The sequence below is a fragment of the Teleopsis dalmanni genome, chromosome X, assembly GCF_002237135.1.
Source record: "Teleopsis dalmanni isolate 2A chromosome X, ASM223713v2, whole genome shotgun sequence".
In the NCBI taxonomy this organism is placed as follows: Eukaryota; Metazoa; Arthropoda; class Insecta; order Diptera; family Diopsidae; genus Teleopsis; species Teleopsis dalmanni.
The window spans coordinates 69842637-69854884 of NC_051848.1; the positions used below are offsets into that span (position 1 = coordinate 69842637).

General features: G+C 26.9%; 1 protein-coding gene across 1 annotated transcript in view; it reads left to right on the forward strand.

Moving 5' to 3' along the window:
- Positions 1–666: 666 nt before the first annotated feature.
- The window catches only part of LOC119689737, a 29245-nt gene continuing 17663 nt past the window's right edge, over positions 667–12248 (forward strand). Inside the window, exons 1-2 of the mRNA XM_038104633.1 lie at positions 667–1359; positions 3696–4561. Of these exons, the coding sequence (XP_037960561.1) occupies positions 3806–4561 (756 nt within the window). The 5' untranslated portion in view covers positions 667–1359; positions 3696–3805. The remainder of the gene's footprint in view (positions 1360–3695; positions 4562–12248) is intronic.

The window sequence follows — 12248 nt, forward strand, 5'->3', positions numbered from 1 at the left end:
TATTATTTAATATATTATTTACTTTATTTTAAAATAAATTTTTACATAATTTGCTTTTAATATTATATTTTACATTATATAAATTTCAGAATACAAATATAAAGTAATAATCAATTTTTATTCTATAATCTTAAAATATGTATATTGATTTGACATTATCGAGGTAAAGTCTCATACATTTAATATGTACAAATAAATATGTATTAATTGTTTTTATTTTTAAAGTGGTCTAATTGGCCAATTGTTTAAATAATACACAATTTTCTAAATTATTTCAGAAAGTCATATATTATATATATAAATATTTTGACTATTATCAATATGATGACTATTATATTATAATTATCTTCATGGTACTGTTATTCGATATATCAATTCAATTCAACATAAATAACAAAGAAATAAAAATAAATCTAATACAAAAATTTAATTTGGAATTTCTATTCGATGAAGGTCAAAAAGTAAAGCGTTTTTTGTTTAAAGAGTATTTTTTAGTATATATACCCTGTATATTCTGTTGTCAAAATCAGCTGGTCATTATAACACACATTGAATGATGCAATAACTTACATATACAACTATCTCGTTCTTACTTTAATAAATTTGTCTTTACTTTGTTATTGTTGCTTTTTGATGCTATAAAAAACGTTTTGTAATTTTCAAGGCAATTGCTTGTCACAATGCACTGGCAGGCGGAACGTTAATCGTTTTTAGTAGTTTAGTTTAAGTTGTTTTCATTTTATAAATTTTCACTGTTTTGTAGTTAAAGAATACTAAAACTTAAAAGATTGCCAGACCGATAAGTGTGTTTGTTTAATTCAGAATATTACAGTGAAAAAATTTGTATAGCAATTTGAGTTATTGCAAAAAATAAGGTAACAAAAAAATAGCACCCTTATAACAAAAATGATCCAAAGAGAAGGATGGACATCACGTCATTGATTACGACACCTAAGAAACAAATCCACCCTCTGCACAGGTTTTAAGAAACAAGAAAATGTAATTTATTCCATAAAGAAATACGTTGAAGCGGGTTCAATTTGTAGTGCTAATTATGCATTTAATAACTTGTCACCAAAATGAGCGGTCAAAGTGAAATTAAATATAATTAGATTAAAATAACACAAGTCGTGAATTATTGCAATAAAGTTAGACAATCAAATATTGTTTAAATTTCTCCATTTGATTACGCTTTTAAAAATTAAACTAAAATTTCAAAACAAAACCTGAAACGCTATACATACATTAGTCCTTTTAATTTATTCAATAAGCGGCGCAAGGAAACTCACAAAGCATTGCAGCTTCACGAAATGTCAAAGTGTACGGCACCGGAAATGTAACGTACACCACACCATAAAGGTGAGTAATGTACATAAAAAGTTATGAATAAACATTCAAATAATTAGACATTTGTAATTTACTGCCACAAACAAAAATATTTAGTATATAATAAAACCCCCAAAATGTTTGCCTAAATCGATAATTTTTTTAAGAAATAAAAAAATTCTTTATAATTCTTAAATTTGATTTATAATTAAATTTATATACAAAAAGCATATAGAGTATCGAATGTGATATAGTATATTAATATGCAAATAAAAGTAAATACATATTTTAAATAATATATAAAATCATTTTAACATACTTTTTCGTGCTTATGATTATCCTCTTAAATTTGCTTTGTTCTAGTTTGTTGTTGTGTGGAATAAAATATTCTATAGCGTATAGATATATAAACTTTATATATTTATCACCTCGACTATCACCTCGATTCTTTCGAACATTCTACTACTTGAGATAGACGAGTGAAGGATTTTGCATAGAATTTCCATCAAAGGACCTTAAAAATTTATCGAATTGACCAAAATCAGATAATATTTTGTAACTGTCATATAAACTCAACAATCAAAAATGTTTAAACACATGTATTATAAGAAAAAATTTTTTTATTAAAAAAATTTCAAAAAGTTTTCATATTAATTTTGCTATACTCGTACAATACTTTTGAAAATATTGATCCATAAAAATTAGATATATAGACTAAAGTGACAAGTATTAGGAACTTTTGTATTTATAAATATAATAATTATAATTATTATATCATGTATTGTTAATGAAAATAGAGTTGTCCCTGCAATATAATTAATAAACGCCAAAAAGGCAAGGAAACAGACAGATGCATATGTATAGATTGACTTAGAATATGTACTATCATCACTAATGATATCTCTTAAAAGTACTTGAAAACCGAAATTAAAAACAGCTAATAATCTTGTGCAACTTTTTCACTGGATATTACAAATTAAGTAATGTATTACAAATCAACTATTACGAGAATTTGCTAGGTTTATGTTATATAAAACTTGTTACTACCCTTTCTGTTCACTGGTACTAGCAATGCGTAGATACATATTTGCTAACATAGAGTGTGATGTACTGTTTTGTATTAGAGTCAAACATTTAATCTAATATTCGCTAAGATGACGAAAGCTCGTAGACAATAACCCAAATAAAATTTGTTGAATTCTATTTAGAGAATAGAGTCAGATATCGTACTATAGATTATAAATTATTCTATTAATTAGAAGCACTGAAATTCTAATAAATTAAAACCAATATTTTTCTTTATTATATACTTCAAATACTCCAAGACGGCACTCTATTCTCTCTATATGGTTCCAGAAATTCGATACGTGTTGTATGAACAATTTGTTAAAAAAATTGTTTCACAAGTTATAGAATATTGATATACAAAAAAAAAATTGTGAAAAAATGTTTAGATAAATTAGAATTACCGAACATATTTGACTATTATTTTTATTTATATTAATATGAAAACTGAATTAATAGCTGAAATAACTAAGAAAACGGAACTGGACTGCTAAGTCCTTCACCCTAAAGAGTAATTTTTGTAAGTAATCATAGTATTGGATATATAGGCCGTGTGCAAGTTCGAGTAAATTGATGGTTAATTGATGGAAATAGTAATTTATGTCGATATGACAGCGAATGTTGGTATTTACCAGAATTTCGAGTAGGTTATATTAGATAAAAATTAAGTAAATTAGGCGTTACCATTGTGATAATATTATAAGGTGTTTAATAAATAAATAAATAAATTTAAAAACTTTTAACCAAAAATAATAAGTGCAATAAATAAATACATAAATAAATAAATATTTATATAAGTGCAGTGCAAAAAAACCCTAGGAAATTTTAATTAACTTTACCTCAACTTACTCGTACTCGCACACGGCCATAATATCATTTGAGTTTAAAAGTTAATTTTAAATATATATATGTATATAATTAATATAATATATATATATATATGTAATTAATATAAAATATATATATGTATATAATTAACATAAATATATAATATATTTAAAATATGCTTAAAATACAATGAATGAAATAAATTTGATTCACAATTAATAACATAACCTTAATGTCTTAAGTCCCTAATATATTTTATCATTATAAAATTTTATTATATTAGAAATTTTATTACATGCAGACTTCCTATTAATTTTAAACAAAGTAACGATAAGCAAAATATCAAACTTTTTTAATTGCCCTGACGTATGTAATCATATGTCTGATATTTACGTACACACACTTAACACCTTTAAACATAAACAAACTTTTTTCAATTATTTAAGTAAAATAATTTTTTTTCTGTCTTTTTCAAGCTTTCCGTATTGATTTGGTTTCTTGTGTACGAAGTGCTGCTTTTTTATATGCGATTTTCTCTTTCGCTCTCTCTCTCGCTTTTGCCACAAATAAAAATTTAACATAAGCAATGCTCTCCACTCAGCAACTGATCAAAGCTCTATGCAAACTACAAAGCAACATTGGGAATAGTGATTTAATGAATATCTTAAAACACGCGGCAAATACAACAACAGCTTTGAGACCAGCCGTTATGACATCATTATTGACAGCACATGATGTGACGTCATCAACATCATCTACACATGCATCGTCATCTACTCTCCTATCAACATCACCAAAGCAACAGAAGCAACAAGCGACCGATTCTAGTCAACAACAAAATGAAGACAATTGTGAAATTATACATACAGTGAACTTCAGTCTCGTTCCGCATTCAGACGAAAGTGGTGCAATTTCGTCTTCGGTTAAGAACGCCAATACGCAGGATTTAAATACAGCACCAATAGCAACCGCTGTAACCTCAGCAACTACCAAAAATAATTTGAATTTGTACGTTAATCACAGTCAACAGATACAGAAATTTTATCGACAACAACAACAACACCAACAACAATTTCATACACAACAAAATCAAAGTTTGTACGCCAAACAGAAACAAACACAATTTGCTATGTCATCGCTTGCAGCTGAACCACTCGTACTAAAACAGGACGACATTGTCGCTACAAACGGCAGCAATGATTGTTGTATATCATCTTCAGAGAATGGAGGAAATATTACCAAACAAAAAAACAATTCATCCTCATCGACGTCTGGAAAACCATGCTTCAGCACAGGACTTGGCGACATTTTGCAATTTATGGAGTTGATTGGCAATTTGAAGGTGAGTAAAAAAAAAAATTTAATAAAATGTGTAGTGTACAGTGTACTTTCAAAACAACAAATACTACTGCTGCTACTGCGGGGGTGTGTGTCTATGCTGTATGCGTAAATGTCAGCACATCACATCGCATCGTTTTGTGTTTACCAATTAACATATGTACATATGTACGAGTGCGTCTAACAAATCGATTATTTTTGTTTGCCAACGAAAATTTTTCAATTTTGACTGAATTACATAAGTTGCTATAAAGTCGATACATATTTTTGATAAATATTTATAATTAGAGACAAAAACTCTCCGTATCTTCTTAAAATTTGCCAAATATAGTATTTATAAAATAATGGAGTTTGGTAAAACTGCTGACTCATACGTATCTATGAACAGCAGGTTTGTAATGCTTGATGTGCCTTTTTATTTATTTATTTATTTTTTTTTTCTTCGTTTAATTGCCATACAACAGAGCACGTAAATGTTTACCTGCTTAGTTTTTATATACTTCACAATGTAATGTAGACTTCTGTTTTATTTATTCTCTCATATGTGCGCTGTAAGCAATTTGTATATAAGAAGCAGATTATTAAACGCGGGAAATGTGGGGTTCTATATATATAAAGAAAAATTTTAGTTTTTACTATACATTAAACCTACATAGTTATCAATGTAACATTTGTGTGCAGCAAAATAGCAAAGAAAACTCGGAGAATAGAGAAATTAAGCAAAAATAATTTTTAATGTGTGGATTTTTGTTGGCAGGAATTCCTTCATTTCCTGCAACTTCGTTGCTTTGATATACGATACATTGTGAAAAAATCAGTTATATTGTACAATATAACTGAAAAACTAAGTACTCTGCTTTTATTGAATAAGTTGCTAACTTGATTGAACATAATGGCATTGAAAACAAGAAAAAACCTCGAAGTTCCAATTGTTTGATGTGTCGCACATAAAATAACAACAATCAAGGTCTTCTTTGCTCAAACGCGTACAGTACATCAAAAAAGTTTAGCAAAAAATCCATATACAGACTTTATTGCTTAATACCTAACTTTCTTTTTAAAAGACAAAAAAAATTAGCATTTTATGATATTAAATGATGATATTAATACACAATTAAAACAAAGATTATTTTAAAACCTTTTTTATTTTAAAACCTTTTTTATTTTAGATGAAATATCATGGTTAGGTTAGGTTGGATAGAAACTGTCTCTCCGTGCTCAAACTGACTTGAGCTTAAATAATCGCCTATTGTGATATTCCGAATTAGCTCCCCCATTCAAGTGAATGTGATTTAACCTGAAAAATCTCTAGAGTTCACCAATTCCTTAGTTCTACAGGATGACAGCTCTGTTAGGTCAGCAAGAGAAGGGGTCCAAAGATTTTGAATATTTTCCTAACCAATGATAGATACTGATATATGATGTGAAGTACATTATCCTCTTCATCCCCAAAGCCACAACCCCGATAAAAGGCATTATATGATATACCCCTTGCATCTTATGTATTTGTAATATGCAAGAAGCCGTTAGCAGCGAAATTTTGGTGCAGTGCAGGTTAGACCTTAGTTAAAGTAGTACGGACCAGAGCATGAGATCTCACAAGAGGGTTTATCTGTCTAAGTTTCTTTAGCTATACTCAGATATTTTTACCTGATTGTCAGTTTGACGTTTGCAAGTAGAATAATTATAATCGTAAAATGAATGTCGAAAAACAGTAACTTTTTCAACAAATGTCAAAAAGCTCTGCAATTGTCCGAAATGCCCACGTGTCTAGATATACATGTGGGCTGGACACCAACACGACCAGCTAGCTCATTAAGAGAAATCCTGTATTGTCGAACTATTAATGGTGTACATTGATTATCATTGTATATTAGAAGAGAAATCCTAGTTTTAACCAAATAAACGTGTACAAAACTTTTCACAAACATATATGTCTTTCTGGGTTTTATATATTTCATTCTGATAGCACCTTTGGGCAAATCTGTCAAAGTTTTGTGATGAATTTGTAAATATAGTAACATTTAGCAACTGTAGTGATAATTTTAGGACCTTAAATTGAATGATGAGTCATTCTTGAAAAAGCACCTAGAAATGTGTCATTATCATAAATAATGACCATATAGTAATGATCACATATATTATTAGCCATTTAAAGCCAACTTTTTAATACTGAAAATAAAAGTTTTTCTTCAATTTGTTCGTCCATTTTTATATCAATGCAGATGAGATTATCATTCCCAAATCACGAACCTTATTTCAACCACATTTTACTGTTTAAGTTATATGATTTTCTTGCAACACTGCATTTGATTTTCGTTATTATTTAATGCAAACATAAGAAGTTTGTGATAATTCATTCATTAGATCCGTCATTGATCAATGAACTTCATATTGTTAAGGAATTTATTTTTTTTTTTTCTCAAACCTTAATTTTATTGTATAGGTAAACAAATCGTTTTTTAAGATACTGCAGACACCAAAATCTTTACACTGTGGTGTAAATGGACTTCTTATATTAAGAAGCTTATATAAATTAATATAAAGAAGAATTAGCATTCGGAGAAGTGGGTTTTGACTAAATTTAACGTAAGAAAAATACTTTGAGTCCATGACGGAAACACAATTTTAGGTCGGGTGCAAAAAAAGTGAAAATGGTTAAGTTTTAATAACTCTTCAAAATAAAAATCAATGAAACGTCAATATGTAACAACTGTTACTGCTCGATTAAATCGAAAAATTCATATAATGAATTGACTTTTTCTATATGTCAAGCCAATAACTTTACAGATTGCCTTAATATATGAGTATATTGTTTAGAATAAAGTTCTTTATATGTAAACAAAAAAGAAGTTTATAATAATTTTCGTAAAGAATAAACTTATTTAATGGTTTTTAGTAGTCAGAATAAAGCAGTTCTAGACTGATATTTTTCGATTTATGGATAAGTATAATATTTTTATTGTAGTTTATTTAGAAATTTCACCAATTTTTGTAGTAAAATGAAAATCTAAAAACAGAGAATCTAAAAACGATTCTGACAATAAGCCCCACCATTAAGCCATGTTAGTTTTAAAATATAGTATTTATGTGTATTAAAAGAAGAATTGCCTATAGTAGTACTAATGTCCCAAAAATTCTAATTTTTGTTCCAAAATATTAAATAAAAATAAAATGTTATTTTTACTTTTTTTATACAATTAAATAGATCTTTGTTCTGCATATAATAAACACTGATGTGCCAATACGTATGACCGATATATTGGTCATGTGCTCTGGGGGAAGCAACTCAATACTTTTGCACTATTTTATTAATATACTAACGTTTCCACAATCGGAGAAAGAGAACGAGTAAGATGATTTCTCGTTAAAACCGCAAGTTCTAATTTTAGAGCATTTAATGTATGATAAAATCAGGTTCTAATTTCTGAGCGTACCATTTCTAAGAGTTCTAATCTGTAGGGTTCCACTGTATAATTAAAATATATATTTGATTTATATTATTATGAGTAATTATTATGTATCCATATAGGTTTTCTTTTTGTCTTAAGCTGTGTTAACCAAATGTTTTTATTCAAAATATACAGCACAATATTAAAGTTTATTACTATTATTCAAAATATTGAGCTTTATAATTTAATATTAATGACAATGTATTTTTGCTCCAACACTCAATTTCGAGTAATATTTTGTATCAGTAAAAGATTTTTTTTTAAGATTATATTACAAATAGATAATCTATTCAAAGCAGAACCCTTCTTGCACCTTGTTTCTTACTAATCGTGTTCAATACTTCAAAGTATGAGGTATAGAGAGTTTCGATTTCTGCGCTCTACTATGAATGTCAATATTTTCAATAAATTCAAATTAGTTTTTATCCTATCAAGGTTAATTATTTAATCAATAACTATAAGAATAACTATTTATTCTTCATATTTAAGATGGTTTTAAATATAACAATATCCTACCTTAAGATTATGGAAGATCTCTATTTTGGATTCCTTTAGATGCAAAAATATTTTTTCTGAGTTAGCTTTGTTGGAAGGTTCGGGGAGTGAATATATAAACGTGTCCTACTAAATTTTAATTAGTTATTAAAAAAAATAAATTGGGTTCTATTTAAATAAAAACTCAAAAAAATTAAATTATATGCAAAATTAAATTTCATTTCGTTTTGAAAAATTGTAGTTTAGTAGTTTTGCTTCCGGGTTTAAAAAGTGGTTCTGTGAATGATCTATGTGATAGATCATGATCTATGTGATAGATTCTATCTATGATATTAAAAACTTGAAGATAAAATCAAACTGAATGATATGATTTGTTTTTAATAAATTAAGAATCGTTATTATTCTGCATATCTTTTGTTTGTTTTTGAACTATTATAATACTTTTAGCGTGTAACCTAGATACTTGTATTAGCTGGTCAGTGAAGGAAAAATAATTTGTAGTTTCATTTCTCCCATTGTATTTTATTTAATACAATGTTCTCTTGCATTCGTTGTGATTTTGTTAATTGTTTATATTACCGCATAAAAGTTATAACTTCATATTAAGTTGAAAATTGTACAAATTGAAATTAAAAAAATCAATTTATACAAAATTCGTTTTATAAACGAAGTTTGTTTACTTTTTATATTTGAAAATTAAATTTGATATCGTTTTTATCTAATTTGCAATCTATCATTGCAATAGTTATCGAACCAGCCATTTTTCAAGGAGCGTGGACAGACGGATTTTCTATAAGGATAAATTTTATCTATAACATATGACTCCATAACATATGACTTCACACTACACATATATGCTTAAATGTAAGATACATATATATAAATGCAATTAACATATTTATGTATATATTTTTTGTAAAAGATATCCTTACAAAACCTTTTCATTGTTTAACAAAAGTGTCTCAAAAAAACTTTATTCATAAATGTTACAACTATTCATAGAAATAAAAATAGTTTTTTTTTCTGAAATATACAAAAAGATTGTAAAGATTTTGCTAAAAAAAAGGAGTCACTTTGGTTGTAGTACAACAGTGGTCAGTGAAATCTTTACAAACAGCATAACAACAATATATATAAAAGTAATTTCATAGTGCTTGTCGATAAGCATTGTTCTTTTTTGTATGTTACATATCATGCATTAGCTTGCCTAAGTAAGTATATTGATAATAATGTGCATAACTATATAGATAATCATTCTATATGAGTTATATGTATAAACTATAAGTGTATGAGAATAGAGGGTTCTGTTGAGACGAATAGAAAATCGCATTACGAAAATTAATATGCAAAAATTGTTATACAAACTGATCCACTACGTGCCGATTGCTGATTTGCACTATTTACTAAGGAATATATATATTACAATGTATTGTTTAATGAGTTCGCTAAATGAAAATGGATTATTAGTTGTAAAAGTTACTATTTTTCAGTATAAAATTCTTTAACTGAAATATATATCTCCCAATGGTTCTTTAATTTATTGATACTATCTCTGTGATGGTTTTCTGGAAGATTATTTGACAGACTCTCGACGGTAGTTATACCCTTGCATTTAAAAATAATTCTTTTCAATTACCTTTTTATTATATTATTAGATTGTATTTTACATTATTAAAAAATATTTTGTCACAATATTTTATAACTAATTGTAAAAACAAAAAGATATTAACAAATTGAAATTAAATGAAAAAACTTTTGACTTTGACTTGATTTTGACTTCTTTTGAAATAACGTCAAAATTTTAATTATACTATTTGCAAAAAAGGGTACTCCGCGAATTTATTAATATGTATGTATGCATTATTTTCTCTCAAGAGAGACACTTTGTTGAAGTTAACACTTCTTACTTAGTTAGCTTTATATACCCGGATCATTATTCATCGCATGCAATTCCGCCATTTATGCCTTTTTGCAGATTGTCGCCATTAGTTTGTACGTATAGTAGCGAATGATGTCAGATCATTTGTCATGTCATTCTTTCAATGATGCGGACGTGTTCTAGAGACTTTTCTAGCAGCGATACTGAACCGAACATCTACCTTCTCAAAGCATTATTATATATTTGTTATGTATGAAATTTTATCCGTGATTTTTACAACGTTTAACTTTATTAATGTTACAATGTAGGTTATACGGTTCGTTATTACTTTTGATTTGGTACACGGAACCTTTGACCTTTCCCGAACGCTCTTTATGTCTTTTTGTCGCTATTAGTTTAGTAATTGTCCAATTTTTTGTAAAATACTTCAGGATACGCATTAGCGTGTTTTGCGTTAGATCATTGAACATTACACATAAAAATATCGAGATCTGATTATCTTAATCATATGGTATTAACACCACCGGTTTGTAATACACTAGCGTTGCATATTTTCCTTGAATAGGTAGGTAGTTCAAACTACGAGTACCTACGTATTTTAGCAATAAAATTGCCACGGTCCCTAGTGAGATACCAGTTCCTGATACCAGTTAGAGACATAGCAGTATAATGTTAGCACGATAAATGAATGCATGTACTCTTTCTAGCAAGTTTTGTAGTTTCCAGTTATATTTTTTTTCGTATGTCTTATAATTATAATTAAGAATGGTAGTGTCTTCAAATATAGTAGATAGTTAATTTTAATAAGTTTTTTTTTTGCTATATTATAAGTATAGTTAATTTTGTTTTAATTGATATTTTGTATTTGATAAAAATATACAAAATATATTTTAATTTTTATATTAGTATTTTTTAGGAAAGTATTAATACTAATTTATATAGATTATTTTTTTGGTCTTGAGTACACTTTTTTTTTGGTAACACTCATAGAGATTTCAATTTGAAGTCTTATAAACCTTCTTTAGTATTTGGGTTAATATGAAAAGTTATCCATTTTTTCCCCATCCAATTTTTTCAACGAAGTATTCGCTTCCAGAAATGATGGATCATTTAAAAAAAAAAGAGAAAAAATATGCTATATATAAATTAAAACAGCCTTGATGGTCACTGTCGTGAGTTTTAAGAACAAATCTTAAATTATTTCTTGCCAAAGTTTAAGTTTTCATATAAAATTATTTTAAAAAGCTTTTTTCTAGATTTGTGATTTTTTTGGTTTTTCTTTTTTTTTATTATATGTGTATTTAATTGTATTTTATAATTATTATAATTTTATCTATGATCGTCATAGTGCAAGTGCTATATATTAAAAAAAAGCCACCTTATGCAATCAGAAATAAAATTTAACAAGAGATAATAAATATATTTCAATGTACATTTATTTAAATTTTCTCTATTAGAATAATATATATATATATATATATATATATATTATAATGTGTATATATAAATATACACATTTTCTTATGAATGTACGAGAAAGTGAGAGTGAGAATATAAATTAATATTCGACAAAGTGTATATAGTCCGTTTATTTTGTAAACATTTACAAATATATATACAATATGACAATAACATTCGTATATTATTTTCTTTCTGGCTTTGTTTACAAAAATTCTTTATATTTTATTTCGAAACATTTACTATAATATAGTATATATTGAAAAAGAAACCATGAATGAAAATCCAATTCAAATCAGAAAGAAAATTTTTTGTCTACTGTTTGAATTATATAAAATAATATATATTAATAGTAATAATATTTTTTATTGTTTTAATATTAATGAAATGGTAAAAGTCAATCATTT